A 27,745-nucleotide genomic window follows, 5' to 3' on the forward strand; every position below is an offset into this window, starting at 1 on the left:
ACAGGGCTTTAAAGGAACTTCCTGCCAATAATAAGGCTGAGGTTAATAGCTAATATTCAGTAACAAAATCTCACTTGGTACCATTCTAACTGGGAGGCAAGCACAGAACACCAGAGCAGAGTTTTCAGACAAACTCAGTACCTATATTTTCAGGGCCAAGACTTAAAAGTAGGAACACTGTGTTACATCATCCTGAGGCTATAGTTTACTGTAAATCAGCCTTCTTAATTCTTTTTTAATACACCAAATTCAGATTCTATGTGTTTTTCCAATTCCATTACCTGAATTGCTGGTCTAACTTTTCTGCCACAAAATTCTGTCTCTCTTTTTCTTTCTCCTCTTTTAATAGTTTGGTTTTCTCTCTCATTCTATCTTTTTTCTCCTCGATGGTTTCTTTTTTCTGTTGCATTTCAGCAAAATACTCATTTTCTTCTGATGCTAAAAGTTCACGAAGCCTGAAAAAAACACATATACACACACAAATTAAAACTCTCATCTAATGTGTACCTTTTTACTGATTTTTCTTATATTCAATTTCAGAATGACATATATAATCATAAATTTTACAATATTATTTTATTTCCATCTAAATGTAGGTTATCACAAGTAAAAATATCAACAAGCAATAACTATTGAACATAAATAACTCAGCCATGATCTTTACTATATTTGATAATTTGACTAGCCAATATCAAATTGTGGTTTGGAGGAGGTTTCATAGTCTGGGCTGCCAGGTGTATAAACCTTACTTGTTTCGTCTTTCTTCAGTGTTGATGATAAACCCTTGCATGGCATCCTTGATTCTTGCTTGCACAAGGTTGTGCAAAAACTTGCGATCATTGCACTGGTCCCACTCAACTTTGAGACGATCCCGCTCCCTTGCCTTAATGGAGGCCAAAGTAGCATGGTACTTCTGGTGGCTGCGTTGGATTCTTTCCAGGTGTTTCTCAGCCCCTTGGACTTTGGAAGGTTTGGCTCTCTGAAAACAAACAAACTCACACACTTAGAAGAGATAAAAAATAAATAGCAAATTTTCAATTAACTATGACTTCCACCAATACTCATACTAAATACAATTGGGTGTAAAAAACAAATACATCAGGCTGGGGATATAGTTCAGTTGGTACAGTGCTTGCCTTGCAAGCATAAGGCCCTGGGTTCAATATCCAGCACCGCAAAAAAAAAAAAAAAAAAGCATCCTGTTACAACTGAAAATAGCTTAAACTCCTAAGGAGTAGCTTTCTTGATTCTTTGAGTTTGTACTTAAGATGTCATCAAATCAGTCTCAAATACAAATGCTCCTTGACTTATGATGGGGTTATATCATAATGAACCCATCATAAGTTAAAAATATTGTTAATCAAAAATACATTTAACCTAACCTACTAAACTTCACAGCTTAGCATCACAATACACTGCAGAGTATCTTTTATTCACTGTCACGACAATGTGACTGACTGGGACCTGTGGCTCAATGCCCTACTCAGCATCTCAAGAGTATTATACTCTATATTGCTAGCCTGGAAAAGATCCAAATTCAAAATTCAAAGTACAGTTTCTACTGAATGCCTGTTGCTTTTGCACCATTATAAAAGCAAAGAATTGTAAGTCAAATCATCAACAGTTGGGGATCACTGTGTCTACAGTGTTATTTGAGTAAAAGTAGATGGAAATACAAAGTTAAGATTTGTATAGGACCCTAGAGATTATTTATTCAAACTCAGATGCTTAAGTGATGTGCCCAAGGTACAAATAGTTAGGGTAGACCTGAATAGAATAAGAATTAGAGGTCTTCTAATTCCTGACCTTGATCTTGCCACCCACTGCCCCATATAGTTTCTCAGGGGTAAATACTATAGTAACTCCATCAAAATATTTTGAGGAGCTAGTATCTACGTATATAGGATATGTGTGTGTGTATGTATGGTATGTAGGATATATACATGTATACACAGTATATAGCTCTACATCACATATATATAGTATATATTACTATATATGCTACATTGTATAGCATATGTAATATACAGTATATTATAGACTATGTAATACATTGTATACATACAATATACGCTGTGACAGTATACAGGAAAATATGTAGTAAGAAATATATGGTACATATCTAATATACAGTATATACCATTATATATAATATACAGTATATACCAATAATATATAATACCATTAATATAGCAAATATCACATAGTATATTATGTACTATATATAATATATAAAGATATATTTGTGTCAATGAAAAACCCTAAGGAAAAAATGAAGGGAGGAAAGAGAGAAAGGAAAATTCAAAAAAGGTGGTGGTACATAGAACTTTATTTCTATGGTTTCCAGATGTTAGAATGAAAGGGCTGTGCTACTAACATTCTGGGGTAGCTTTGATTTCTATAAATATGTTATTTTTATACAAATGTCCACTAAAAAGTTAGAAATGCATGCACACCTTGAATACATATTGATATACTAAATGAAACCTTATAGGCTATAAATTTTTCATTTCCACATTCCTAGCATTGAGCATAATAATCTCTACCATAGTTTCTCAATACAAAAGAATGAACTGATCAATCAATCAACATTTCTGTGTGAACTTGATGCAATTTCTGCACCTCCTGGAGCCACCATGAAATCAATAGTCTTGAGTTTTGTGTTTTCAGTAACAATTTTATCTAGTCATCCTTAGGTGAGTTGTGAGACTCTGGGGTGTTGATTCCCAATAACAAAACTTTTAACTCATAAGGCAGAAAGTCAGTCTGATAAGTTACATTTAGGACATCATTGGCAGGGTTACCAGAATTCTAGAGTTTAGTGTTTGTAAAAATGTCTCTAGGGAAAGAAAACTAACATATGAAGATAGTTTGATGAAAACTATAGTTAGATGTAGCTGAAAAAGATGAAGTAGGAGTGAGGTAGGGAGGAATCAGATGTCATTGAAAGTTATATCATGAGAAGTAACTGATCCATATCAGAAATTACTTGGAGCCTTAGATCCAACTATAGAGAAACTATTATTCTCTAATATTTCTGGCATTTCATGAATGCAGTTTCTGTGACAATAAAGTGGAGCAGGAGCAGGAGCAGAGCCATGGCACCTCAGGCAAGATACACAGCAAGAACTCAGGTTCCTGGTGGACACAAGGAATAAGAACAGAAGCCGTGTATCATTGTCTAGAAACAGTTATCTTCAGTGGCCAGGACAGAAACCAGGCTTAGGGGTACATTTTATCTGAAGTGAGGAATGAGGGTGAGGGGCTGTGAGAAACATGAGTAGTTCAGGGGCCAGGAAGACTCTTAAGGTTGAGAATATCCTGTGCAGGACTCTGGTCTTGAAAGAAGCCAGTCCCTGGGTAAATAAAATAAAGCCTAGGGTTCTCCACCAACGTGATGCCAATCTAGGCAGTCTTTGGCACTGCTCAAAATCTATATTGTTCAACAGAAATATAATGCAAACCAAATATATAACTTTGAATTTTCTAACAGCTTTATTTTTAGAAGTAAAAAGAAGCAGGGAAGTTAATTTTGATAATATATTTTATTAGACCAATATATCCAAATATTATTTCAGCATGTGACTCAGTACATTTCAAGTGGTCTAAAGACATGGGTGGCTAGTGGCTACCAATATCATATACCAAAGCACTGAACCATGCTAAAGGCAGGATAACAAGATCTACTAATGGCCTATATTTTCAAAGTTGCTGAGAGCTTGTTACTGTAACATCTCCAGTTATAATTTTGAGGAGTACAGTTTACATTTTAATATCTTAAAGAATGATGCCTTGATCCTAGGCTTAATTCTGGCCTCTACCCATTATTAACTGTGTTGAGCAAATGCTTAATATATTTGAGTCTGTTTTCTCATCAGTCACAGGAGAGAAATAAATGCCCTCCCAGTAGATACCCACATTCCATTTTTTTTTTTTATTGTTTTCTTTTGGGGAATTGTTTAGTGTTCAGATCTCATCTCTTAATGACTTTAATTCTTTCCCTAATTTAACTCTGTCATTTCTTAGCACATCCAGAGGCCTGAGGAGGATCAGACACAACCAACTTTGACCTCTTTCTTTTTCTCCAAATTATTCTATAAGCACAAGGTATTCAGTAGGTCTGCTTCTTTGATTTGGTGGTATATTCTTTTCCTGTTCCTTATTAGTTTCCAATGTAAATTGTAATAGCACCAGATTACAGATGACACAGACCCTGAGTGCTGACTCAAAATAGATCAGATGCTGTCCCTCAAGAAATTTGTCTAGGATTATCACACTGAGCCCTACAGCCCATAGAACCTTTATTTATTGCTTTTCAGTTCCAGATTCTATAGTCCTTGGACCTAGAGAAGAGGGAGCAGGTGACTGAAATCTTCTGTCTGCACTGTGTGGCAAAATTATCCCTGATAATTCTTTCACAAACTGCTATCACAGAGAATGTAGATTATTATCCACTGTGTTAACCTTAAGTGGTTTTTATGTATGAGCAAGTTGTTTCTTGCTCCTTGAAGGCGGAGATCAGGCTTCTAATGAACAGTAAACTTCCCAAGGTCATTGGACACACCCCTATGTCTTCTACAGTGCTGTGCACACAGGAGAGACTCAGGAGATAATCCTAATTGCCTAATGACACATGGTGGTGTTTTCTGATTTGTAGAAACTAGTTTGTAGGAACAAATGAATACAGGTGCATTAACCATTAGTGTCTGGGCTTCTCAGCAAGACTCATCAAATCCTGCAACAACTGCCTTCCTCTGGCATACTCCCAGCCTTGGAGGCAACCACTGGGCATATTTCCAGGTCTGCAGAGACCACTTTTGTCCAGTTCTGGTTACTCCTTGAGTTGGCACAGGTAAGGTTCTATAGCCACACATAATCCCACATAATCCAATTCCCCTTCCATAGACGATTTTCTTGGGGGTGCAGGATCACCCATGATCATACTGCTTCACAGCCAGCACAAATCCCAGATCTGCTTCTCATGCAGTTCCCTTTCCCTGACACACATCTCCCATTGCAAGGGGCAGACTTCCTTCATTCGGGTGTCTTGGAAAACGAAAAACCTCAAGATCCCAGTAGTGGTTCTCCAAATACAGACTGAATTATGTTAACTATAAGTTGGGAGGAAGAGAGAGGATGGTGGGGGATAAGTGAGTGAGGGCAGGAATAGATAGGTGAGTGACTATCTTGCTTTCAAAATTAACCTGCCACATCATTCACTCCTCTAAAGTCCCTGCTGGGTTTGGCTAGGCCTGGAGTGCGGAGAGTGGAGAAAACTTCAGGGTCCCGCACACAGTTCTTGCGCTTACCACCATCACCACTTTAGGAGTGGGGCCCTTAACTTCCCGCGGGACGGTGCCGAATCGCTGACTGTACATTTCGGATCCCCTCGGCCGGCGGGCAACCACTGTAACCTTCCAGACCTGCTTCCGCGACGCAGAGGTCTTGTTGCCATGGTGCACCTCGCGGGAGTGCGGGTGGAGGTAGTGCGTGGGTCAGGCGGAAGTGAGTCCGGTCGCCATGGGGGCCACTGACGCCGCCGGCACTCAGGACTTCCTCTTACAGTGGAGGCTCTGCACGTAGTCACCCCGCCCTGGTCAGACCTCCCACTGGCCTCTTTCCCTTCCTCTAGGGCTCAGTGGAAAAGGCAGGGGGTGGGGGAAGCTCTCTAACCAGAGGGAAGTTGAAGGTCTAATTACAATTCCAGTTGACTTTGCTGTTTATAGACTAACAGGCCTGAAAGGTTGGGAAAGGTTAGTGGACGTCCCATGGGAAGGATAAATTTTGAATCATCTATAGATTATTTTTGGTAATGGCGATAATAATCATCACAAGACCACCTTATATTTGCGTAGTTTTTTACAATTTGCAAGGTATTTTCACAGATACAACCTTGGAGCTTGACAAATATCTTACAGAGTAGATAGAACAGCAGATATTATCCTCATTTTAGAGCGTAGTGGATTAAGGCTCAGGGAGCCAAAGTGCTTTATCAAACTACCCAACCAGTAATAATAATCTGTTAATAAAATCTTCCTACTGCACTGGGCAGAAACCAGGGTTTAGACTTAGGGTTTTCTTAGGAAGGGGACAGATCAAATGGGCTGGTGGGGCAGTGGCATTACCTGGCTGGGCGAAATAAAGACCAAGAGTCTGAATCAACGGATCAGTTAGCCTGGGTCAGGATGCAAATTCATTAAGTCCAGGTGATCATTTCCTGAGAATCAGGATCCCAGGCAGAACTGGCAACACAGATCAGGGAATTGGATCTGGCAGAGCCCTCAGCACAGGTAGAAACCACAGCTGTAGTTCCCCTCAAGAGCATGATGGTAGTTAATACATAAAAGCCAATTAAGAATGACTCTTTGGCATTCCCATTCTAAAGTGGGTGCAAGCACAGAACACCAGAGCACAGAAGGAAAAAAATCAGTAACTACGCCAGTTACAGAGGTATACTAGTAACCTAAGTACAACTATGTATACCCTCTTAAGGCTGCAGTTACTGTAAATTAGCATTCCTTAATCATTTGTAGTCCACCCACTTCAGTTTTCTATGTGGTACGTTTCTAGATTTGGATTCCATATCCTGAATTGCTGGTTCAGCTTTTCAGCCACAAAATAATGTCTTTCTTCTCTTTTAATAATCTTTTAATAATTCACTTTTTCCTCCTATAATGCTTCTTCTTTCAATTGCAGTTCCGTAAAATACTCATTTTCATTTACTGCTAAGAGTTTACGTAGCCTGAAACAAACAAAAAAGAAAGAAATTAGGAGGTCGACTGGGTTCACTGGAAGACGTCCTGGGGGCGGATCCTTGATCTTTAGTCTCCCAGGCACTGGCCTGCAAGGGTGGGTCTGAGGGGAACCTCCCCCAGCCCATATACCCTTGGAGAAGTGAGGCAATGAAAATGCCGCCCGCTGTCCTTTTGGGGTTTGGGAAAAGCCACTGAGATTGGGGCTGCCCGTCGGGTGCCCTCAGCTTGTGCAGCCCGGAGGGTCCCGATGAGTTTTCAGAGGCGACGGGGAAGCCAATTGATGCTGACAGGCGGCTGCCCTCAGATGTCCCCGTGTTGGTCCCTGAGTTGATTGTGCAGTGCCCTCACCCTGGGCGAGCCTGGTTATTTAACTCCAGTTCCATTTTGTCTTTCACTTCTTTGAAGGGGTAGTTGCTTCCCTCCAGGCCCTGCCCAGGGGAAGGCATTTGTGTCGGTGACTCCCCAAGGGTGGAATGAGCGACTGGCAGGCTCCTTCACCCTCAGGAGATTGGAGGGCTGGGCCCAGTGTAGGTATCAGCACCAAGAGCCTCAGCCATCAGCCGCCAGCCACCTGCTCTGAGGTCCAGAAAATGATGCACCTCAGGGGTCCTTGGGTAGAACTGACTTTGATCCTGCCACCCACGATCCCAGTTTCTCTGAGGCAATCACTGCTATCACCATCAAGTCACTTCCCAGAAACACTAAGCATATAAATCCATAAACAGGATAATAAAAATCTCTTAATAGTAATTTAAAAATATAACAGAGATAGAAACTACTCAAATTATTCCCAATCCTACTGTGCCCAACAAGCTTCACCCAAAGGCTGGCCTCCCCTTAGTTTCTTGAATTTTATATTCTCAGCATTAAATTCCATGATAAATCTGGAAATTCATTCACCATTTATAATACATATTGATGCATTTAATAAAAGTGCATGGGCCATATCTTTTTCATTTCTGTATCCCAGTATTAAGTACAGTGCCTACTGTAGGCCAGTTTCTTAATACCTGAATGAATGATACAAAAATAGCTGAAGATCAGCAAATTTGTTCTGGCTGGACAGAATTTGTCTTGAGTTTTGTGTTTTCAGCAACGTAGTTTTATCAAGTTATCCTCAGTTGAGTAGTGAGACCCTTGGGAGCTGACTCTCGGCAGGATGGCTTTGCAACGTGTCATCTTGGCTGTTTCCCAGAACTCCCTTCCCCAAACGCTTCCGGTTAGGATGGCCACAAGAGACATTCTGCCTGATAACTGGAGGGCAGAAGTGAAGCAGCAACATAGTTTACAGTTGGACGGTTGGTGCAGGGGCACCAAGGTGCTGTTGCAGTTCATACATGCAGTCATTTATCTGCAGGCTCACCTCACTGGTGTGGGGCAGCCCCCAGGCCTGCAGCCAGGCCTGCAGCTGCTATACCTTCCCTGAGAGCTTCCTTCAGTTTCTCTAATGCTGAGCCAGGTGCACATTTAACTCTGTGAGGAAGGGCACCAACTTCTTCTGCAGGACACCCACATTACTGAAGCAGGAGGTGGTGAGAGACTGACATGGGCTCCAGGAAATCCTTGTGGGTCCCAGCTTGTGCTCTTGAGTTCCAGTGTGTCCTCCGTCTCCCATACTTTACATCCATCTTCCCTTCCCGACTGCCTCCCTGCAGACTTCAAGCTCCAGCATTAGATGCAAAGACAACTCTTACAGAAACTGTTTAACCAGCTTCCACAATTATATGAAGTCAAATCCCTCTAATAAATCCCTTAAAATACACATTACGCATCATCTGTTTCTTGGTGGTCACAGTAATCACATTCTTCATTATGAGTCAGAATGCCAATCAAATAAATTCCCTTAGAATATTGCTTGTCAGAATTAGACTACTAGGGTTCCCTAGGGGAAAAAAACAATATTAGATTATCTAGTTTTGACTAGGGCTGAACTAGATAGAGCAGGGCAAAGAACAAAATGGTGTTACAGAGCTGTATCTTGTGAGTTAGAAATGGGAAAAGACTAATCCATACCAGAATTACCTAAAACTGCAGGGCTAGAACTAGAGTAGGCAAGGAAGGCATTCACTAAGTCCTGGCCATGTAAAGCTAAGTAACAAATTATATATCAATTCTTTCTGGCATTTTATGAATGAAGCATTAGAGTGAGGTAAGGATGAGCCAAGACTGGCCCTTGGGCAGAATTTAAAGCAGGAATTCAGCCTCCTGGAAGACATCTGGGCCAAGGACAGAAACCAAGCATGAAGGTCATCAAAGGGCAGGAGATGAATATTGTCAGGAAAGATGAGCTGGGCTGGCAGCTTTAGTCCCAAAGATTGCTATGACTGAGGAGGGACAGTCAGGGTAACAAGCAAAATAGACAGGTGTCAATGGGAAGGGAAACCCTTGAGGGTTTGAAGAATCCTATGCAGTATCCAGGGCTTGTGGAGAACTCTTTCTGTTTCTGGATGAACAGGTGTTCTGGCAAGGTTACCCCATCCACGTTAAAGCCTTAGAACTCCCTAAACCATGCTAAAGGCAGGAGTGTAAAGGACTTATTATAGTATTAATAGAAATCTGCTATATATTCAAAGTCACTGAAAACTATTACTGCAGTATTACACATTATTGCACATAGAATTGCAGTTAACAGTTTAGTGGCTTGAAGAACAAAGTTTTTACGGCTTGGATATAATTCTAGGTTCTAGTAACCCTGGACATTTGACATTGAGAAAGTTAATCTCTTTTGAATCTCAGTTTTCTCACTGGTAGAAGTGCACAAAATCAATGTCTTCTTAAAAAGACTGTTTTGAGGATTAAATAAATGGGTCCATAGGAGGAGTTCACCAAACAGCGGTTCCTTTCCTTTTCTCATTTATTCACATTGCATTTTCAATTGCTGTCTCCCTGAGAAAATGTTTAGAGACACTATGTCTCACCAGAAGCCACTTAAAATTGTTTATGAAGATGACTTGTTTAGGTTCTTTGTGAAAGCTTTAATTACATTCCCTTCCTCACCCCAGCTCCCCCACCCCTAACATCCAACTTCTCATCACACTCAGACCCTGGCAGCAGATGCACCAACTTTCTCCCCTGACTCTCTCCTCCATTCGGGCTTGCTTCCTCTAAGCTCCACGTAGGAAGTAGGCCTGCTCCTCAGGTTTGCTGGTAGGTTTTCTCCTATGGTTGATCCACACACAAGCCCTGCAACCAATCTAGCCCCTGGCCAGCCCCTGGCACATCAGGGTTGTCTCTCACAAAGCCGGTCTGCATGTATCACCTTGAGTCCTACAGTCTGCAGAAGCCTCCAGTCTACTGCTTTCTAGCTCCAGGTTTTTTAAGGTCCTTGGACCTAGAGAAGAGGGAGCAGTTCTGTATGTTGAATGAGGTTTGCTATGTGCAAAATGGAGCATCACAAAACCATTCCCTCCTATTTTGCATCCTCCACCCACTTCCCTTAATCATCCTGTATCTCTTTTCTTTCTTCTAAAAACCACCAATACAGACAGCCCAGCACCTACTCTGTAACATGTAATGATTTCACGCACAGCAAATGATAAGCTCCCTGCAGGTAGGGATCCTGTGTCTCCTGAAGGGCAAGCCTTCCAGGGCTCAGTGTAGTTACAGCGGGGTCCCCCACACTGCTGTGCACCCAGCAGGGGCTCAGTCAGTATCTCTCTCCCAGGTACAGCTGGAACTGGTTATAGGAACAAGGGAATCCAGTGCTTGAGCCAAGTTTCTGTTGCCTGTATCTGGGGACTCCGTGCAGGGCCTGTCAACCTTCTGCAGGAGGCAGCATGCTATGGTCCTCCTTCAGACATCCCAGTCCTTTCAGGTACCTACCCTTCATCCTATTGCCAGGTCTAAAGGGATAGTTTTGTTTGGCAGCTGAAATAGTAATCTCAACAGGAAAGGTTCAAGGGAGAGAGTCTGAGCCCTTCCACAGAGGCTACTCCAGGAGGCACAGGACAAGCCAGAGGTCACACAACTGCATGTGACCCAGCTCACATACCACATTCAGGACCCAGAGCCTCTACCCACCTCATGTACAGGCCAGTCCAATGCCATCTCTGTGATACATGCTCTTTTCATTTTCAGGGGACAGCCCACCCACTGGTCTCTGGGAGACTCCAAAGGCTGTCAAGACCTCTTAGCTTCTGAATAAGTTTATATATTGAGTCTGACCCCTACAGGATTGTCTTAGCAAGGCAGGCACCAGACTCTCCTAATCTTTCTTTTTCTTTCAAATCTTATCACATGGCATCAGGTCTTCTCCCCCTCCCACCAGAGGAGACCCTGACTTAGAATACTACTGGGCTGAGACTCTGGAAAATTCTCTAGGGTGTTGCACATACCCTGTCCCCCGACCAGTAGTAAATAGTATAGTGGATATGGGCCTTCGTCTCCTTCTGTACCCAAACTGCTGACTGTACTTTCAAAACTCAGGGTCCACATCTGGCCAGCACCCTCCCCATCCCCACCCCTCACTGTGTGGGGCACACCTTGGCAACCAGACTGCTGTGTCCCGGAAGCGGGTTCCACCCAGGCTGAAAATCTCCGTGATCTAGGGAAGAATTAACATCATGGGTCAACATGGCTGGAGGAGCTAAGACAAGGTCAGGGCAAGGTAGGGCATCCCCCAGCACTGACCACAGGTGTGCCAGGCCCTCCTGCCTCCTCCTCCTCTGGGGCCGATTCGGAGACACAGCCATCCTTGTTCTCCTCCTTTCCCTCCTCAGGGTCAGGTGGCTCTTGCTTCACAGGTGGCAGGCACAGGTCTACTGCCTGAGAGAAGCAGGGGAAGGGCAGTAGTTAGAAGGACAGGGTTGGCCTAAGGAAAGTCTATTAGCCAAATGGTCACTGTGCTGCAGATCCCACTTCCATCATAGTTCAGCACAGAAATGCCACCTTTCTGCCTACAAGCCTTTCCCATTCTTCACTGGCCTTCATCTTCCTATCAATTGGGTAGAAAGTGGGTAATACTAGTTGCACGTACACTGCTCACAGTGCCACCATCATGGCGCACCACTCTGCTTACAGACCACCCCACTATGGCACCAAAGGAACATCCATCGCTGTTCCCACCTTGCTAGGGCAGCCAGGCTGCAATGTGGGAGAAGTCGGGACAGTTGTATCTGGTGTCCACTCTTCCTGGGCATCTGCTTTCTCTTGCTTCACCTGAGGTAAGGCCACAACCCAACTCAGGCCAGAGCACTGGGCCTCCTGCATGAGGGAGGATGGTGGCAGACTTGGTCTCAGCACCCTGATATCAGGCTGAGTGAGATAGCAAAGGGCAGGATAAGATGGGACTCTCACCTGTAATGGGGCTTCTGTGGAAGCTGTAGCGGGGCCGGGCACCTGCACAGGACTGCTGGCACCCTCCCGTAAAAACACAAGGTCGGTGCCAGGAGGGGGCAGTACAAAGCTAGCACCTGCTTCCTGCTTCATCAGAGGCTGGGCACGGCCTGGTCGGGCTGTGCGAGTAGCCAAAGGAGGCTTCAGGGTTGGGGCCAGATGGGGCCGTCGAGCAGAACCTGGCCTCTTTCGACGAGGGTGAAGTGGGGGTGATCCTGCCCCCTCCTCGGACCCTGACCCAACACTGGGCAGCAGCCGCTTCTGTAAGGAAAAAGGGGTACTATGGCCACCTGCTGCCTTGACTGACCCCACCCACCCTGCACTGTTCAATGTGTATACTAACCTCCCATAATCCCAGTACAGAATCTGCTTACATGAGCCCTTATCACTGAGCCTACCACTTCCCATTAGCAATGCCAATGCCACCTAGACTCATTTACTCCAGCGCAAGGTCTGCTAATTCTGTGCCAGAGCCACTGTACCACCCAACCACCTACCAGGTCTGCCCGCCACTCCCAGGCACTAGGGTGCCTGGCCCAACCTATCCCATCCACCTGACCCTTCCTGCCCCACCCACCATGGCAAACTGCAGGCATTGGCGCCAACGACACTTCTGGCGCTTCTGGTTGCTGCCCCCGAATTTGGGCTTGTCACAGCAGAAGTCACAGCGGCCACAGTCCATCCGCCGTAGGCAGGCTGCACAGGCCCCGCACTTGCGGTTCTGCCGGCGGTTCGTGTAGGGCTGCTGGGGTGGGGGGAATGGTGGTGCTGTCACTAGGACTAGGAGAGGCCATCCTCAACGCCCCATTCCAGTACTATTCCTGGTGTTCTTTTAGCTCTATCAGGGGAACCAGCTGCACGCTAATCTCAGCCTGCTGACTTCCCATCTGCCATACCTCAGTGTCTGCAAGTTTAACATTAGCCACTGTGACTATGCCAGCTGGCATTCAATACCACTAGGACTGTGGCTGCTCCATCACAGTATAGCTACCAACACTATCTTTGATTCCCCGCCTCCATCAGTATTTTGCTGACCCCACTGGCTTCCATCACTGCGTCAGTTATGTTGTTCATCCTACATGAACTGCAGCCACTGTGCTACTTACTCTTCTATCACCCCTATCAAGGGTCTGCTGGTCTGGCATTAACCACCAAGTATTGCTTCATCTGACATTAGGCACTCTCACTGCACCCACTGATCCTTTGTTATTCTTCTCCACCATTATTACTTATCCCATCCTAGTACCCATCTCCTTCCTTGAGTTAAGCAAGCATCTTGAGAGTCTAAGCTTATCCAGGTAAGGTGGGGCCACTCACTAGCTCGTCCTCGTCTACACAGTAATAGATGAATTCGGCAGGAGGTGAGGGCACCGGGGAGCTGTTGTGCTGCAGAGGCAAATGGGGTGGGGTCAGGGCAGGTACTGGGATAAGGTGAAGATTGTTCTTTCCCCTGCCCACTGGGATCTTACCAGCTCTGTGGGCTCTGGGGGTTCTGGAGGCTGCGGTGTGGGAAGAATAGGCACTGGCTGAGCTCGGGAGTGCCGTCGGGCAGCCATCTTGGAGTCACAGCCTCCCCTGTGGCGTCCACGCTTACCCTGGGGGAAAGCCAAAAGAGTGATTGGGGTTTCATGGCCCCAGGCAGACACAGGACCCCTTGAAGTGTGGAAAGCATGCATGGGACAGGTAGAAAGAGTGTGCTGTGGGGCACTCACAGCATGGGGAGCACCGCTAGAGAAGGGCATTACTGACATCGCCAATGATGGCGATGGTGACGGTGAGCAAGTACTGGCAGACAAAGACAGGTAGGTGAGGTCAGGGAGGTGAATGTGGGGTGGGAGGGAAAAGAAAGACATGAGGCAGGCAAGGCCAGGTTGGGAGGAAGCAGCAGCAGCAGTGGCAACTTTAATAACAGAATGAGCTCTGGCCCAGCCAGGCCAGTGCTGGTCCCTCCAGCCTGACTCACCCGAAGGCAGCGCCGCTGCACACACCTCCACTGGCGCCTGAGACCAGGGCGGGGAGGGCGAAGGCAGACTCGGCAATGGCCACAGTCCTCTTGGGTCTGACAGCCCCGGCACACTCCGCACCCTCGGCTCTGTGGGGGGGCCGGAGGTGTGATGCATGGGGTCAGGGCTATGAGGGCCAGGGGCTGGGGTGAGCCTTGGGCCCACCCCACCTGCCCAACTCACCCTCTGCACAATCCGGAGGCAGCGTCTCCTCTCACACTTGCAGAACAGCCCTGAGGCCACATCATGGGGCAGCTGCAGGAGGCAGGTGGAACAGGCCCCACAGTCTTCAGTTACCCGACAGGCTGCACACTCTCCACAGCCCACACGCTGCCAGAAATGGGTGGGGTGAGATCACAGGTCTAGGTAAGGTGGCTCCAAGACCACTGCTCTCCCATGTCTGCTGATCTGACATCAGCTCCCATCACCATCATTAACCTCATCACTGTTATCTGATAATTACCGATTAGCTGCCAACACTGAGGCCATTACTATGTCTATTGGCTCCCTGTTGACTTCATCACTGTATCTATTGACAGATACCCCAATTAATTGCCATCAGTGACCAATCCATGGTCAGTTCCCTATAAAAGAACTCCTGCACCCTATGTATCTATGACCAATCCATCAGACCCTCCACCAGCTCCATCACATCTTGCTCCCACTGCAGGGCTATGAGGAAGAAGCACATGCGCTTACCTTAAACATCCTCTGCTCTCGATTGAAGGCAATTCTCTGTGCTGGGGAAGGGAGAGGGACAGAAATGGGAAGGGAGCAACCAACACCTGGCCTTACCCACTGCCTCAGCCCTGACTTCATCATTCAACCTCTGCCCATGCTGCATACTTCCAACATCCAACCTCCACCCATGCCAGTAGTCTTTTCAACCCCCAGACTAGCCTAACCTGACAGTGGGCCTGTCCTGGCTCCTGTTTTTCAATGTCCCATCCTAGGGGGGCTGCTCACCTCGGCAGTCTTTGCATAATGTCTTGAGCCGCTGCCTTCCAGTACCATCCCCTGAGAAGCTGATTCCACAGTTCTCACAGCACCTGGGGTAGGAAAGACAGATATGGGGCCGTAACAGTACCAATCACAAACCTCTCCCACCTGGTTCACTTCAGGCCAATACTCACCCAGGTGCAGGGAATGAAGCTGGGGCTGTGTCAGTATCAGCCTTGGTCTCATCCTCTCGGGTCTCTTTCCTCTCTTTCCTCTCTTTCTTCTCCTTCCTCTCTTTCCTCTCCTTCCTGACCTCAGTCCTCTGGGGTGCAACTTGACGTTTCCGAGTTTTGGCTGATCTTGAAGACTTTTTCCGCTTCTTGCTGGGGACAGCCACAGCCTGGACCTGAAGATGAGTGAGAGCAGGAGGAATGTGGGTCAGTGCATGGGTGTCAGGTGGCCGTTACCCTTGTCTGGATACCCCGCATTGTGAAGTACCTTGGGGGTTGGATAGCACAAGATGCCTTGTTTGAAGTCAAAGAGGGAGAGATCACACGCAGGGCCCAGGTATCGGGTCAGCTCAACTTTGCTTCGGATCCTGTCTCCTGTGGGGCTGAGGATGGGCCAGGATGAGTTGGCACCGAGATGAAGCCAATGCAGTTCCACCCATACAATTCTCCTACAGGGCTAGTGGGATTCAGGAGGCAGCCTGGACTTGGCCTGTGAGCCCCACCCAGATCCCACCCCAAACAACCATGAGTAAAAGGAATAAAATAGGATATATGAATAAAAATATCAGCATGTTTACAAACATTGATAAATAACAGTCATGAGTTGTATAAGGATGTTTCAGTTCACAGCAGACCACATATTGTATGATGGTCCCATAAAGATTATAATGGAACTAAAAAATCTTTATTGTCGAGTGACATTGTGGCCATTGTAATGCCACAGCATAAAACATTACTCATGTTTGTGGTGATGCTGATGTGAACAAACCTACAGCACTGCCAACTATACAGCACATACAATTACATACAGTACATACTACTTAATAATAATAAATGACTACTACCAGTTTATGTATTTACTATACTATTTTTGAGTATGTGGTAGTGGGGATTGAACCCAGGGTTTCACGCTCACTAGTCAAGCACTCTACCATTGAGCCACATCCCCAGCCCCTTTGTTGTACATTTTGTCATTATTTTAGAGTGCACTCCTACTTTTTTTTAGTTTGCTTTAACAGTACACCATGTCAGGTCAGCAGCAGCCTCATCTCTCTCATATTTACTGCATTTCTCAATTTCATCATTTTCTCTTGTGCTTGATTTAATCTCATATTGTTCATCATAGCCCTAGGAGCAACAGGATACAGCATATATAGTTATGCATTGCATAATGAGCAACAAAAAACAGCATATATGAATATCATCCCATAGACTATATTGCCTAGTGAGGCACAGTGGTGCATGCCTACATAAGCCCTACTCAGGAGGCTAAGGCAGGAGGATCTCAAGTTTAAGGCCAGTTTGGACTACTTAGCAAGACCCTGTATGGCAATAAAATATAAAAGGTTGGGAATGCAGCTCACTAGTAGAACACCTGTGTTAGCAAAGTGTGAGCCTCTGGGTTCAATCCCTAGTCCTCTTCCCTGCAGGGAGGTTTGAGGGAGGACATCCTAGTTTGTAGAATTACATTCTGTAATGTTCACATGATGAATCTGTCTAATGGCACATTTCTTAGCTTAGGTGTGTAGTGGCTATACCATCTAGGTTTGTGTAACTCCGTGAGTTTTGTGCAATAAAATCGCCTAATGATACATTTCTTGGTATGTATTACCATCATTAAACACGACTATAAAATGTAAACAGACACATTTATAACACATAGCACTAATGGTATTGAAAATACTTTTATAAGTAAAAATTAACATAAATAAGAACACAAATACATAACAGATAAATACGTAAGTATTACATACCAAATGCATAATCAGAGAAAATTCTAAAAGAAATGTTTAAAAAGCACACAAAAGTATTAACTAAACCCTGGTGCAGCGATACATGCCTGCAATCCCAGCTGAAAAAGGAGGTTTCTAAGTTCAAGGCCAGCCTCAGCAACTTAACAAGGCCCTGAACAAACCAGTAAGACCCTGTCTCAAAATGAAAAAAAGAAAAAAATTTAAAAGGCTTGGGATATAGCTCAGTAGTAAAGCACCCCTGGGTTTGATCCCCAGTACAAAAAACAAAAACAAAACAACAACAACAAAAAACTACCTATAATATAAAGTGGAAGTATTTGATGCTGTGATACTGGGAGATTGCCCCAAGTCTCCATTTCTGCATGTCTCATAAGAGGCATCAATTGTCCTTTGTAATAAACTATCTTATCAAGGCTGTTTCTAAGACAGACCTTGGAAGATAAGAGAGGGTCTCCTTCCAGAGGAAGGGGAAAGCATAATTTCTGTCCTAATATTATAAGAGACTGGATTCGCTAAGCTCAGGGTTTCTTTTCTGATACAACCGACTCACAAGCAGGGCATATACTATTTAGCCCTGTTCACTCACTGTGGGATTGGGATTCAGGGAACTGGCACTGGATCCTGCAGGTGACGTAATAAATTCTTTCATTTCTGACGCAGGGGTCTCGTATATTTTCTATCAGCATCCATTCACTTGTTATCTTATCCTAAGTAGGGTAAAATCTTGGATCCCTTATAATTCTTGACAATAATACTTTAAGTTTTGAGAGTTTTATACAAGTAAGTAAATATGTGAAAAAGTCAGAATATAAAAAGAAAGCAATCATGTTTGCAATTTTACTATATTCTAGGGAAATGTGAACTTTGATACAAAAAAAGAAAACTAGAAAGAGTAGAAAACTTAGTTAACTGTATCATTAATATATCCTAAAGGATATGTAAAAGGTTTATAATGCCTGTTTATGTATTTGCAGTCAATTCTCATTATTCGTGGTAATTATGTTCTATAAAACTGCCATGAACCCAGAATTAGTAAGGAAACATTGCTCCTTAGGAGAAATACAGGGTTAGGTTCCAGCAAGTCTTTGGCCATGTTTTCATTCATTGATCAATATATGATCCTTGTTAATGTGTTTCTGTTTAAAGACACCTTATTTTTCTCACAAATGATTGCTTAGGTTTTAAATGACTCAAAGCAGGGGATTTGGAGGCTGTTTTCCTCATATAGACTGGTTTGCCACTGGTCCATCAAAATAAATCAGTCTCAATGGCATTGAAAACCTTCTTCTATATAACCCTTTTTTCATACAATACTTTGCAAGTACTTTTCAGTTCTTTTTTTCCCTGCAGACTCCTCATCTGTAGCTCCTAAACTACATTCAATTTTAACAATTTTCATGCCATACTGTATAGATAATCTTTTGAAATATGCAAGCCAACCAGCACCAGCTGAGATGGGTTTATATTTTCCCAACAGTGGGTAACATGTCTTTCTAGTGTTTCTCATAACAATGCTGTCCACTATGCTTTATTGCTCATCATTTCATGGATCCACAGATTTAAGTGCTTTCCTAAATCTTTTCCACGACTTTATTAAGTACTACAGATGTTATTTTTTGTACTTCCCAGTGTGTCCTCACATACATATTGGCAAGTTTTCTTTTTCTAGATGTACCATATTTCTGGTTCATAATATTGAAATCACAGATAACAGCATTGCTAATTCATGCCTGAACGAAGTTTATCTGACATGTATTTTCTGGGCAAAGCACATCATAGCTTTCTTGCACTGAACACTAGATATTTTGGCACTATATATTCAGGCTTTATTTTAAATAGTCAAATCACCAACAAAATAGCATGAAAATGGGAAAAATGTGGCACTAAATAGACCACGAAAAGGAATGCTTGTTTACAGTATGGAAGTTGAAACAAAAAGGCCTTGTTCAACCTTGGCTGGGAACGTGTGCATTGGGTGACTCAAATTTTTTGCTGCTCTGGGAGTGTTAGTGAATAACCACGAAAGCACCGTATTGACTTTGGTCAAATAAATTTTATTAAATAGGTGAATTTGCAAATATGAAATCTTTGAATAATGAGGACTGACTATTTTGTATCATTTAAACTCCACCCACAGAGTTAACCACACCCTCTTTTACCCTGCCCCTAACCAGGCTCAACCTCACCCAATTCTGCCCACAACCCACCCATTACCTCTGGTAATAGGTGTCTGAACGTCCACAGGTGACCCCTGATTTGCGATAGACCTCACGTCGCTTCCAGCCAGGGCCCAGGGCTGGGCAGTCCAGCCAGTCCTCAGCCATGGAGGCCTCCAAATGTAGCAGCAGCCTGTAAGGTGGGGGAAGAGGAGAATATAGGAGAAACTGAGGCTCTACGAAGGGCAAACTGCCCCAGGACACACAAATAACTGATATCTTTTTAATGCATGCCTGAACCTAGAACCTGCCATAAGCAGCCAGCCAGCCACATGGGAAAACCCTCCATTCTCACCCCTCTTCTTCCCTGTCCTGGGCCCAGGAGTTCCTCATTTCTCCTGTTCCTTGATTTGCTAGCCTCCATTGCTCTCCATCCTCAGTGTCCTGATTCCCTACTTCTCCCCATCCTCAAACTGAAAGTCCATCATTTCTTTCACTGTCAACCCAAGAAACTTATTCCCCCCAACATTTCTACCTGTGCTTGGTGCAGAATACACCAGCTGTCTTTGACCTAATGGTCCTTATTCCTATTCTTATCATCCTAAGACACACCCCCATACCTGCCAAGTTCAGCACAAAAGGCCCCATTCCTCTTGTTTTCAGTCCACTACTTTAGTGTTCTAAATTCCCATTCCCCGAATCTTTGATCCAAAACTTCCCAATTTCTCTTCTGTTTTAACTGTCCCATTTCTTCCCCACATGTGATGTCCTCTTAGCCTACTACTTCAGGGTTATAACTTCCGCCACACCCTCTGAGAGAGAGACCCTAACCCAACCATATCATTGGCCTGAATCGCCCCTCATTCTTTGCATTACTCAGCCTGGAAGCCTCCCATGTCTCCCCTTCTTTGGCACAAGAGCTCTGGAAGCCTTATTTCTTCTCTCAGTGTTCTGACCCACAGTTCCTCTCCAAGTATAGACTAAACACCTATTTCTCTCCTCTACAGCCAACCAGTCATCCCTGTTCCCCTTCAACATTCTCATTCTCCATTCCTCTCTTAGTCTGAGAAATTCTGATTTTTCCCAACACACACACACACACACACATTCCTCGCCTTCATATCCAGGATCATGACATCTCTGGTCAGCCTCTGACACCCTATTCTTTTTCGTCCTGCATGTAAGTTCCCCTGTTTCTTCCTTTCAGTATTCCAACCCTCTCATTTCTCCTTGTCATCAGGCCGACGGTCCCTTATTTCTTCTTTTCAACGTTCTGAACCCCCATCTCTCGCTTCTTGAGAATCCCGATTATCTCTCCCTGGGCGTTCTGATCTTCCTCATTCTTCTCGGTCTTCGTCCCAGGATCCCGACACTCCTGTCAGCGTTCTGAACCATATTCCTTCCCGTCCTCCACCTAAATCCCTCCAGACCTCCCTTTCAATACTCCGGCGCCGCCATTCCTCCACCTCCTCGGCCTGAGGGCCTTTCATTCCTCCCCGGCAGGGTTCCGAGCCTCAATTCCTTCCTATCCTCCGCCTGAGCGCTCTCCACTTCCACTCCCAGAGCTGTCTCACCAGCTTGGCAACAGGCCGGTAGCTTCTGACGCCCTAGGCCCGCGGACCCATGGTGAGGGTCGTGTCTGCGCGCTCCGCCTGGTCCTACTCCTCTACCTCCTCCGAAGCAGCCTTCTCTGAAGCGGTAGCTGTCGTCTCCGCGGCCGTTCGCTGCTCCCGGAACCGGAAATCCGCCGCCTGCCCCTCGGGCTCCACCCACGACGTGACACCTGCGCGTTGCCCTGACGGCGCGTGCCCTTAGAGGGGAGGATTCTGCGCCTGCGCATTGAAGTTCCTCAGCGGCGCGCGCCTTGTCGGGGACCGACTGCGCCTGCGTGGTGCCTCTAACTGTGGATCGCGCCCAGGTCAGAGGCCTGCGGCGCCTACGGTCCTCGCTTCCCCTGCCGGCGCGTCTTCTCCCTTGCTGCCCATCCAGGTGGCGCCTGCGCACTCCAGTCCCGCCCTAAGTGGGCGTGAACCGCGTGATTTGGGAGGTGAAACCAGGGGTTGGGTTTGCGCACTTCCTTTCTTAGCCGGCACTTTCTTCGCCACTCCCAGCGAACATCTCCCCGGGGCTCTAGTGTTCTGCTTACTCCGCCCCCGCCAACCAGTGTCGCGGCGCAGGCCCCAGCTCCCTCCGCTGGAACCTGGGATAGGGGCGGTGGCGCGCTGCAGGTAAACAGAGGGCAGGGAGTGAGGGAGTGAGAGCGTGTCTACCCCCCAAGGGCCACACTGGGCCCCTCAGTGGGGAAAGAGCTGAATGGGGTCTTGGCACAAGCACAGACAGTGGGCTCCTGTTGCAAACAGGTTCCCCAAGTGGCGTTTGTGGGGAGATGGCCTGTATGCTCGGCTGAATGCACCTTGGTCTGCAGAATGTTTTCCGCCCCAGGACACTCTGAACATGCCCACGGGGGATGGCTGTTGACTGGACACCACGGTACCAAGATGAGAGGCTTGAGTGTATAGGTCATTGGGCTCAAGCCTAGTAGGGAATACCCCCACAGCCCAAGGGAGCACAGACTGGGTGCCACGTGTATACCCACAGCCTACACTTGTATTGCAGCCCCGGCCTGAGTACAGACATACCACTACCCATTTTATCATGGGATTGGGAATGCAGTTGTAACTGCAACACACATGTAGACAACAGGAATTATCTTCTTGGTTCCTCAAAATTTTATTAACAAAACTCAGGGGAGAGGGAAGCAAGGGTGAGTAGACTCCACAGTCCCACCCAGGCACAGAAAATGGAGAGAGGGAAATTCTGAGACCCTTTAGGCAGTCAAAAGGTGGACAGGCACAGGGAGAAAACTCAGGGACAATGGAAGAAACAGATAAATGGAGAAATGGACAAAAGGGGGATTCAGGGCCACTCCCCCAAATGGAATGCAGGGTGAGGGCTCTGAGTCTGTAGGCTCAGCGGTCGGCACTGGAGCGCAGGTCGGTAGTGAGTGGGTCATGCTGGATGGTTTGGTGCAGCATCAGGGCCAGTAACCCTGCCCGGTTTGTCATGGCTGTTCGTACATTGCGCTCCTGTTCAAACAGCTCATCCAGCTTGTACCACTGCCAAGAGAGTGGACGGAGCCATGAGAAGGGGCTCCCAAAGGCCCGCTTGACCCCAGCCACATCCATGCTGAAACCTACCACGCGAACACGCTCCAAGTCCACTTCAGCACGCCGCAGCTTCTCCCAGCAGTAATGGCGATTGCACTGACGCTTAGGCAGGCGGCAGAAATCACCTGTGAGCTCAAAGACATCACGTACAAGGGGGCACCCGCATACCTCGTCAGCTGGCACCTGCAGGAACATCAGGGGTACAGGTGAATAAGTGTGGTGAGGGAGGAAGAAGGGAGAGTGAAAAGGGGAGGAATGGACAGTAATAAGACAGGGAATGGAGGTTGTCATAGGAAGGGCAGCTGATGAGGAAAACATGGAAGTGAGACACTTCCATGAAAGGGGCAGAATGGGTGAAATTGAGGGAAAATCTTACTTTGGGATCCCGAGAGTGCTCAGGACATAGCACCTGGAGCCGCTTACAGTATGTTTTGCTCTGAGGATTGTAGACATCACAGAAGAGTCTTGTGGCCCTGGTGGTTTTTAATAGAGAGAATAATGGAGAGAGAGAGAGAGACAGAGAGAGGAAAAGAGGCCCATCTATCCTTGCCCATGCCCATTTCCTACCCTGGCTCCACATGTTCTATTTCTGACCCCACCCTTAAGCCAGCCCCAACTGTTCATGGCATCTCACTCACCCTTCAATGCGTGTGGGGTACATGGACCCAAAGGACGTCTGGCTCTCATACTGGAAGGATGAGCACAAATGGAAGGAACTGTGGGTGTGCGCTGCATGCCCACCCAAGCAACAAACCCATCCCCCATGGGGCCACTCATGTTCCCACACCATTCATCCCCTCAGGCTGACACCCCAACCTTGGCATAGCAGCGCTCCATGTGGCGCAAGGCAACACGTGGGTTGATGGGGTGCCCACAGGAGACACAGAAGATCTGCAGGTCTGTGTCATCACTGTCGTTCTCATTGCTCTGCAGGAGGTGGAAAGAATGATGAAGCAAGGTGGGACTAGGTACTGGGCCATGTCCTACTGTATCCCTGCATCCTCACCTCCTCATCCTCACGCACAGCCTGCTGTTTGGCACGCAGAATGATGGCCTCAAGCTCATGGAATCTGCGCTCCATTTCCTGAAGACGGGTGCGAGCACTCTGCTGCTCACGGCGAATACGTTCAAGCAGCTTTTTGCCATGTTCCTCAGCAATGCAGGGGCTCTGCTGCCACTGCTGGATGCGCTGGGGGAGGATCTCATAGATGCGACTGCAGGAGGGCAGTGGGTCGGGTGCAGGCAGGGAGGATGGCAAACAGCAAAATAAGCAGGTGGTCAAAGGATGGCAAATGGATGGGTGATGAAATGGTGAAAGGGTAAGTAAACAGGTGAATGCTGAATGCTCGATGGATGGGTGAGTGGGTATAGAGATAGGTGTGTGAGTGACCAAATGATGGTAGATACACAAAGTTTGAGTAATGCCCTATTCTGTACTTCTCACCTCCCTCCTTCCACCCCTCCATGCCAGGAAAGACTCACTTGGCAGCCAGCTTCATGCCACAGTCATCTGAGCAATACTTGGAGCCGGGTTGGGCAGCACGCACACAGCCAGGCCCCAGGCACTGCGGTAACGATGCAGGGTCCTTAGCATCAGCCCTCTCTGGGTGTTTCCATTTGTCCTTGTGTTTCTGCTTTTGCCGATGACGCTTGTATCGCTCCTCTTTCTATGGGCAAGATAGATCAGGATGGAATCTAAGTCAGCCTCAAGTCCTGTCTCCCCCTCCATCCCAGCCTTTTCTGGCTCTTACCCCACTTGGCCCCTTATCTATGTATCTTTCTCCCCACCATACACTCTACCGTCCACACCCATTTTACCCTATCCATCACCTTCTTCTCAGATTTCTTCTCCCGACGCTTCACGTGCTTCACTTTCACCGCTCTTTTCCGCAGGGCAGGGTCCAGGAATGGGGACTCTTCTGTGTCACTCATCCAGGGCTGCAAGCAGGGCATGCGATGATCCTCTTGCCTCGTTCCTGATAGCCCCACCACCTGCTTTTTCCCCTAGGTGACCTTAAATGCCCTCCACCTCCACTCTCCCCTTAGGGATTCTCTGTTTCTATAACTGCCATCCTCCCACCACGGGAGGCTCCTGCTGCTCACTAGGCCATGGTCATCAAAGGCCCCTGCACAGAAGTCCTGGTACAGGTCAGGGTCCAGTGGCAGGTCCTCATCAGAGAGTGGCTCAGGTGTGGCTGTAGCCTCAGGTGGCTCCTTAACTGCTGATGATGCCACTGCCCCCTCATCTTCACGGATGCGCCCCAGCTTCTGTGATGGCTGTGGCTGCTGTTGAGTGGGTGGTGGCCGGCGGGGCCTTGGCAGGGATTCTGAAGGCGTCACCGGCGAGAGCTGCGGGGCAGAATCTCAGGACTGGCCCTGACCGCCCTGCCCGCATGCCCTGCCCCGCCCTGGGGGGCTGGACTCACCGAGGAAGGGAAGTACTTGTACGATTCCTGTGCCGGCAGGAGGAAGGCCCAGGTCAGCCCCAGGTAGATAGAGGGTGGCCCTGCCCTAGCCCTCCCGCCTAGCCTTGCTTTGCCTCCCCAGACACATCTGCCCCCATTTCTCTCACCATCAGGACATGCTTAGCCCTGCTTGTTGTGCCCTGACATGTCTGACCACCTGCAAACACCTGGCCCCACCCTGCCCACCAAGATCTGGTGGGGTTCTCTTGCCAGCCCAGCATACCTGTTCATGCAGCATTCATGTGGACATGCTAGGCCCTTTCCCACATTTCTGGATATAATCAGGCTCCATCCCATTCCTAGCCTCAAGCAGCCCTACCTGTGCCTTCCAGTCATGCACCCCCACCCACCTTGCCCAGCTCTGTCCGTGCTCACCCGGGCCCGCAGCTGGCACTGGCGCAGCCGGCACTTCTGCCGGATCTTGTTGGGTCCCCCAAACTTCTTCATGTCTCGGCAGAAGTCACAGTGGCCACAGTCCTCAGTGCGCCGGCATGCTTCACACTCGCCGCACATTCGCGCTGACCTTTTGATCTGCTGCTGCTGCTGGTGATGCTAGGAGACAGTGCCCAAGATAGAAATCAGCCCACAATGGGACCACTTTACCCATCCCAACCACTGCAGCCACTTACCTGGCTGGGTGTGGCCACCAAGGGCTGTGGAGAAGATTTATGGGGCGAAGCAGAGCCCCGAGCAAGCATGGTACCAACCCCTGTCCCTGACCCTGCCCGGCGCTGCAGGTCTGGATCTGGGACAGGCCTCTTGCGCCCTCCACCCTCATCCCGGGGCTCACTGCCGTCACGCTCATTGCCATCACGCTCTCGAGACTTTTTGTGCCGATAGCGAATCTCCAGCTTAGGGTCCTTCTCTGTGGGGCAAAAGGTTGGGCCAAGATGGATGAACATGGGCTTTGAATGGTCTCAAAACCTCTTTCTTCAACTATCCAACATACCTGCTCTGCCCTCCTGCTTGAGGGCAGAGCCACCCCTTCCTGTGGAATCTTCTATTACTGCTCACAATGGAGCAAGCATTCCAGCTCAGCACAGTCCGAGTCACTGTGCCCACAGCCATACACCACTACTACCCTTGACCCCTCAGTTGTGGTTCTTCCTCCTAGCCCTGCCTGCCTTCCCTGTCCATCCCACCCTCCTCACCTCGGCATTCCCGACAGTACCACTCCCGGATGGCCTTGGCCATCTTCTCAGTGATCCGGATGCAGTCCCCATGGAACCACTCATTGCAGTTGTCACACCCGCTACAGAAGATGGGTAGAGATGTGAGGGCATGCCCCACCGGCCTCCCCCGACTTTGCCAGGCCTCTGCCCCACCCTCCTCTCTCCCTAGCTCACATCATGAAGCAGTTGATGTCCGGTTTGCGGCAGATGCAGTAGATGGGCGCGTTTTCCCCATTCTCCGACTTGCTGTCCTCTCCTGCATCTGGAGGCTCTGGGTCTGAACCATCTCCCTCCTGTGGGGCACCCCCATTATGGCAACTAACCACCCCAGGGGGAGAGGCCCCATCATGGCTCACTACAGGTCCCCACTCTGCCTAGACTTCCCACGATGACTCCCCATAAATCTGCCCATGGTTTCTACAGACCATCACTCGACCCAACACCTCACTGCTCTGCTTATGAATCTCGATCACTCAGCCCCAGGCCTCCCACCAGTCACCCCACTGACGGACGGACTGACAGACACACTATCACTTTGTGCGCATTTCCACAAGGGCTCATCACGTATTGTCCCCACCGGGGTCTTCAAGGAACCCCATTCGGAGCTCTCCACAGACAGCGCCTGGTTCAGTCGCAGACTGAGCGTCGCGGTCCCACAGACCCCACCCCCGCCCAGTGCTCCGCGTCCTCCCAGACAGACCGTCCAATCGGCTCATCACAAACTCCTACCCCGCTGCCCGAGGAGCCCCGCCTCACGGTTTCCCACGGAACTGCCTTCTGGAGTCCCCACTAAACTTCCACTACGGACCCCCGCCATGGCTCATCACAGAACTCCCAGGTGATTCACCCCACACCCCACCATTCTTTCCACAGACCCCCACCTTTCGGCTCACAGTCTCGCGGTTACTGCTCACCACAGAACCCCCATGCGCCTGCCGACAGGCACCACAGTTACCAGCACCACCGACCTGGACCGCCGAACCCCTCCCTCGACCCGGTACTCACCATGTCTCCGCTCCCGGCGCAGCCCCTCGTGACTCCAGCTAGCGACCAGCGAACCTGTACAAAACCGGCGGCGGCAGCCGCGGCGGTTGCAAAGGCGCCCACCGCTACTTCCGCTACGGTCGCACCTCCCGGGCACCGTACTCTTATTGCGCACGACCAGTGCGACGGCTCAGTAGCAAACGAGTGAGTCGCCCTCCCAGAGCCCCCGAAAGTCCCTCAAGCGCCGCCATCTTGGCTTTCGAGTCCGTACGGTAGCCGAGTCCGTACATTCACGGGAAACATGGCCGCACCTATAGTGCTGCTTTCTGAAGGGCGTCGCCACCTTGTCGGTCGAGTCCGTACGGCGAACTCTTGGAATTACTCGACGTTATAGGCAATATGGCCGCATCTATTTCGTGACTTCCATTCAGACGCCGTCATCTTGAAATCCGACTCTGTAAGGGGGCCGTACGTTCTCAGGCGATATATGGCGGCGTCCTAATCGTGGCTTACCGGAGGGGGCTGCCATCTTGGCTGTCAATTCCGTACATCGACGATTCTCCTGTAGGGAGGTGAGCAGATTCATAGAGCTGCCCTTACCGAAACTACCTGGATCAAGTCACATTCATATCCCCTTCCACTGATGTCATGGAACGCCCGGCAGCTGTATGCCTTACCGGGGCGAAGGAAACCAGTGCCCCTAGTTGTCTTCAGCTACTTTTCAATTTCACCTGCCTTTATCCGGTTCTCACTCCTGGCTGTTAACCAGGTTTGTCCGGCACGGCT

General features: G+C 47.9%; 3 protein-coding genes across 23 annotated transcripts in view; all 3 read right to left on the bottom strand.

The window, feature by feature from the left end:
• CFAP53 (cilia and flagella associated protein 53) overlaps nucleotides 1-5,684 on the bottom strand; it is a 29,979-nt gene extending 24,295 nt beyond the window's left edge. Inside the window, exons 1-3 of the mRNA XM_079109259.1 lie at nucleotides 5,310-5,684; nucleotides 750-979; nucleotides 282-455 (exon numbers count right to left, since the gene is read on the bottom strand). Coding sequence (XP_078965385.1) covers nucleotides 282-455; nucleotides 750-979; nucleotides 5,310-5,378 — 473 coding nt within the window. The 5' untranslated portion in view covers nucleotides 5,379-5,684. The remainder of the gene's footprint in view (nucleotides 1-281; nucleotides 456-749; nucleotides 980-5,309) is intronic.
• A 157-nt stretch (nucleotides 5,685-5,841) lies between these two features.
• On the bottom strand, nucleotides 5,842-20,902 carry MBD1 (methyl-CpG binding domain protein 1). Of its 20 annotated transcripts, none has more exons than XR_013758861.1 (16): nucleotides 20,746-20,902; nucleotides 19,230-19,364; nucleotides 15,530-15,644; nucleotides 15,226-15,437; nucleotides 15,059-15,141; nucleotides 14,792-14,832; nucleotides 14,276-14,422; nucleotides 14,053-14,181; nucleotides 13,559-13,684; nucleotides 13,407-13,475; nucleotides 12,667-12,834; nucleotides 11,820-12,350; nucleotides 11,385-11,519; nucleotides 11,237-11,298; nucleotides 7,766-8,411; nucleotides 5,842-6,742 (listed from the first exon to the last, which is right to left on the bottom strand). XR_013758861.1 is itself a non-coding variant. In XM_079109248.1 (16 exons), the coding sequence occupies exons 2-16, from the start codon at nucleotides 19,337-19,339 to the stop codon at nucleotides 6,670-6,672; spliced, it is 1,905 nt and encodes a 634-aa protein (XP_078965374.1). In that variant the 5' UTR covers nucleotides 19,340-19,364; nucleotides 20,746-20,902; the 3' UTR covers nucleotides 5,842-6,669. The 20 variants fall into 20 exon arrangements, 19 of the variants coding, with proteins under 19 accessions (XP_078965374.1, XP_078965381.1, XP_078965379.1 ...); XM_079109248.1 differs by lacking the exon at nucleotides 7,766-8,411 and having other exon boundaries at nucleotides 11,820-11,957; nucleotides 12,051-12,350; nucleotides 12,667-12,831; XM_079109255.1 differs by lacking the exon at nucleotides 7,766-8,411 and having other exon boundaries at nucleotides 11,820-11,957; nucleotides 12,051-12,350.
• A 975-nt stretch (nucleotides 20,903-21,877) lies between these two features.
• Nucleotides 21,878-27,221, bottom strand: CXXC1 (CXXC finger protein 1). Of its 2 annotated transcripts, none has more exons than XM_079109257.1 (15): nucleotides 26,981-27,221; nucleotides 26,150-26,268; nucleotides 25,955-26,055; nucleotides 25,433-25,668; nucleotides 25,179-25,355; nucleotides 24,765-24,791; nucleotides 24,442-24,687; nucleotides 24,157-24,276; nucleotides 23,821-24,005; nucleotides 23,345-23,552; nucleotides 23,155-23,265; nucleotides 22,977-23,026; nucleotides 22,715-22,811; nucleotides 22,369-22,521; nucleotides 21,878-22,287 (listed from the first exon to the last, which is right to left on the bottom strand). In XM_079109257.1, exons 1-15 carry the CDS (start codon nucleotides 26,981-26,983, stop codon nucleotides 22,141-22,143), a joined length of 1,980 nt encoding a protein of 659 aa, XP_078965383.1. In that variant the 5' UTR covers nucleotides 26,984-27,221; the 3' UTR covers nucleotides 21,878-22,140. The 2 variants fall into 2 exon arrangements, with proteins under 2 accessions (XP_078965383.1, XP_078965384.1); XM_079109258.1 differs by having other exon boundaries at nucleotides 24,169-24,276; nucleotides 26,981-27,218.
• Nucleotides 27,222-27,745: the final 524 nt, after the last annotated feature.

This window comes from Sciurus vulgaris (assembly GCF_902686455.1).
Source record: "Sciurus vulgaris genome assembly, chromosome: 13".
NCBI lineage: Eukaryota > Metazoa > Chordata > Mammalia > Rodentia > Sciuridae > Sciurus > Sciurus vulgaris.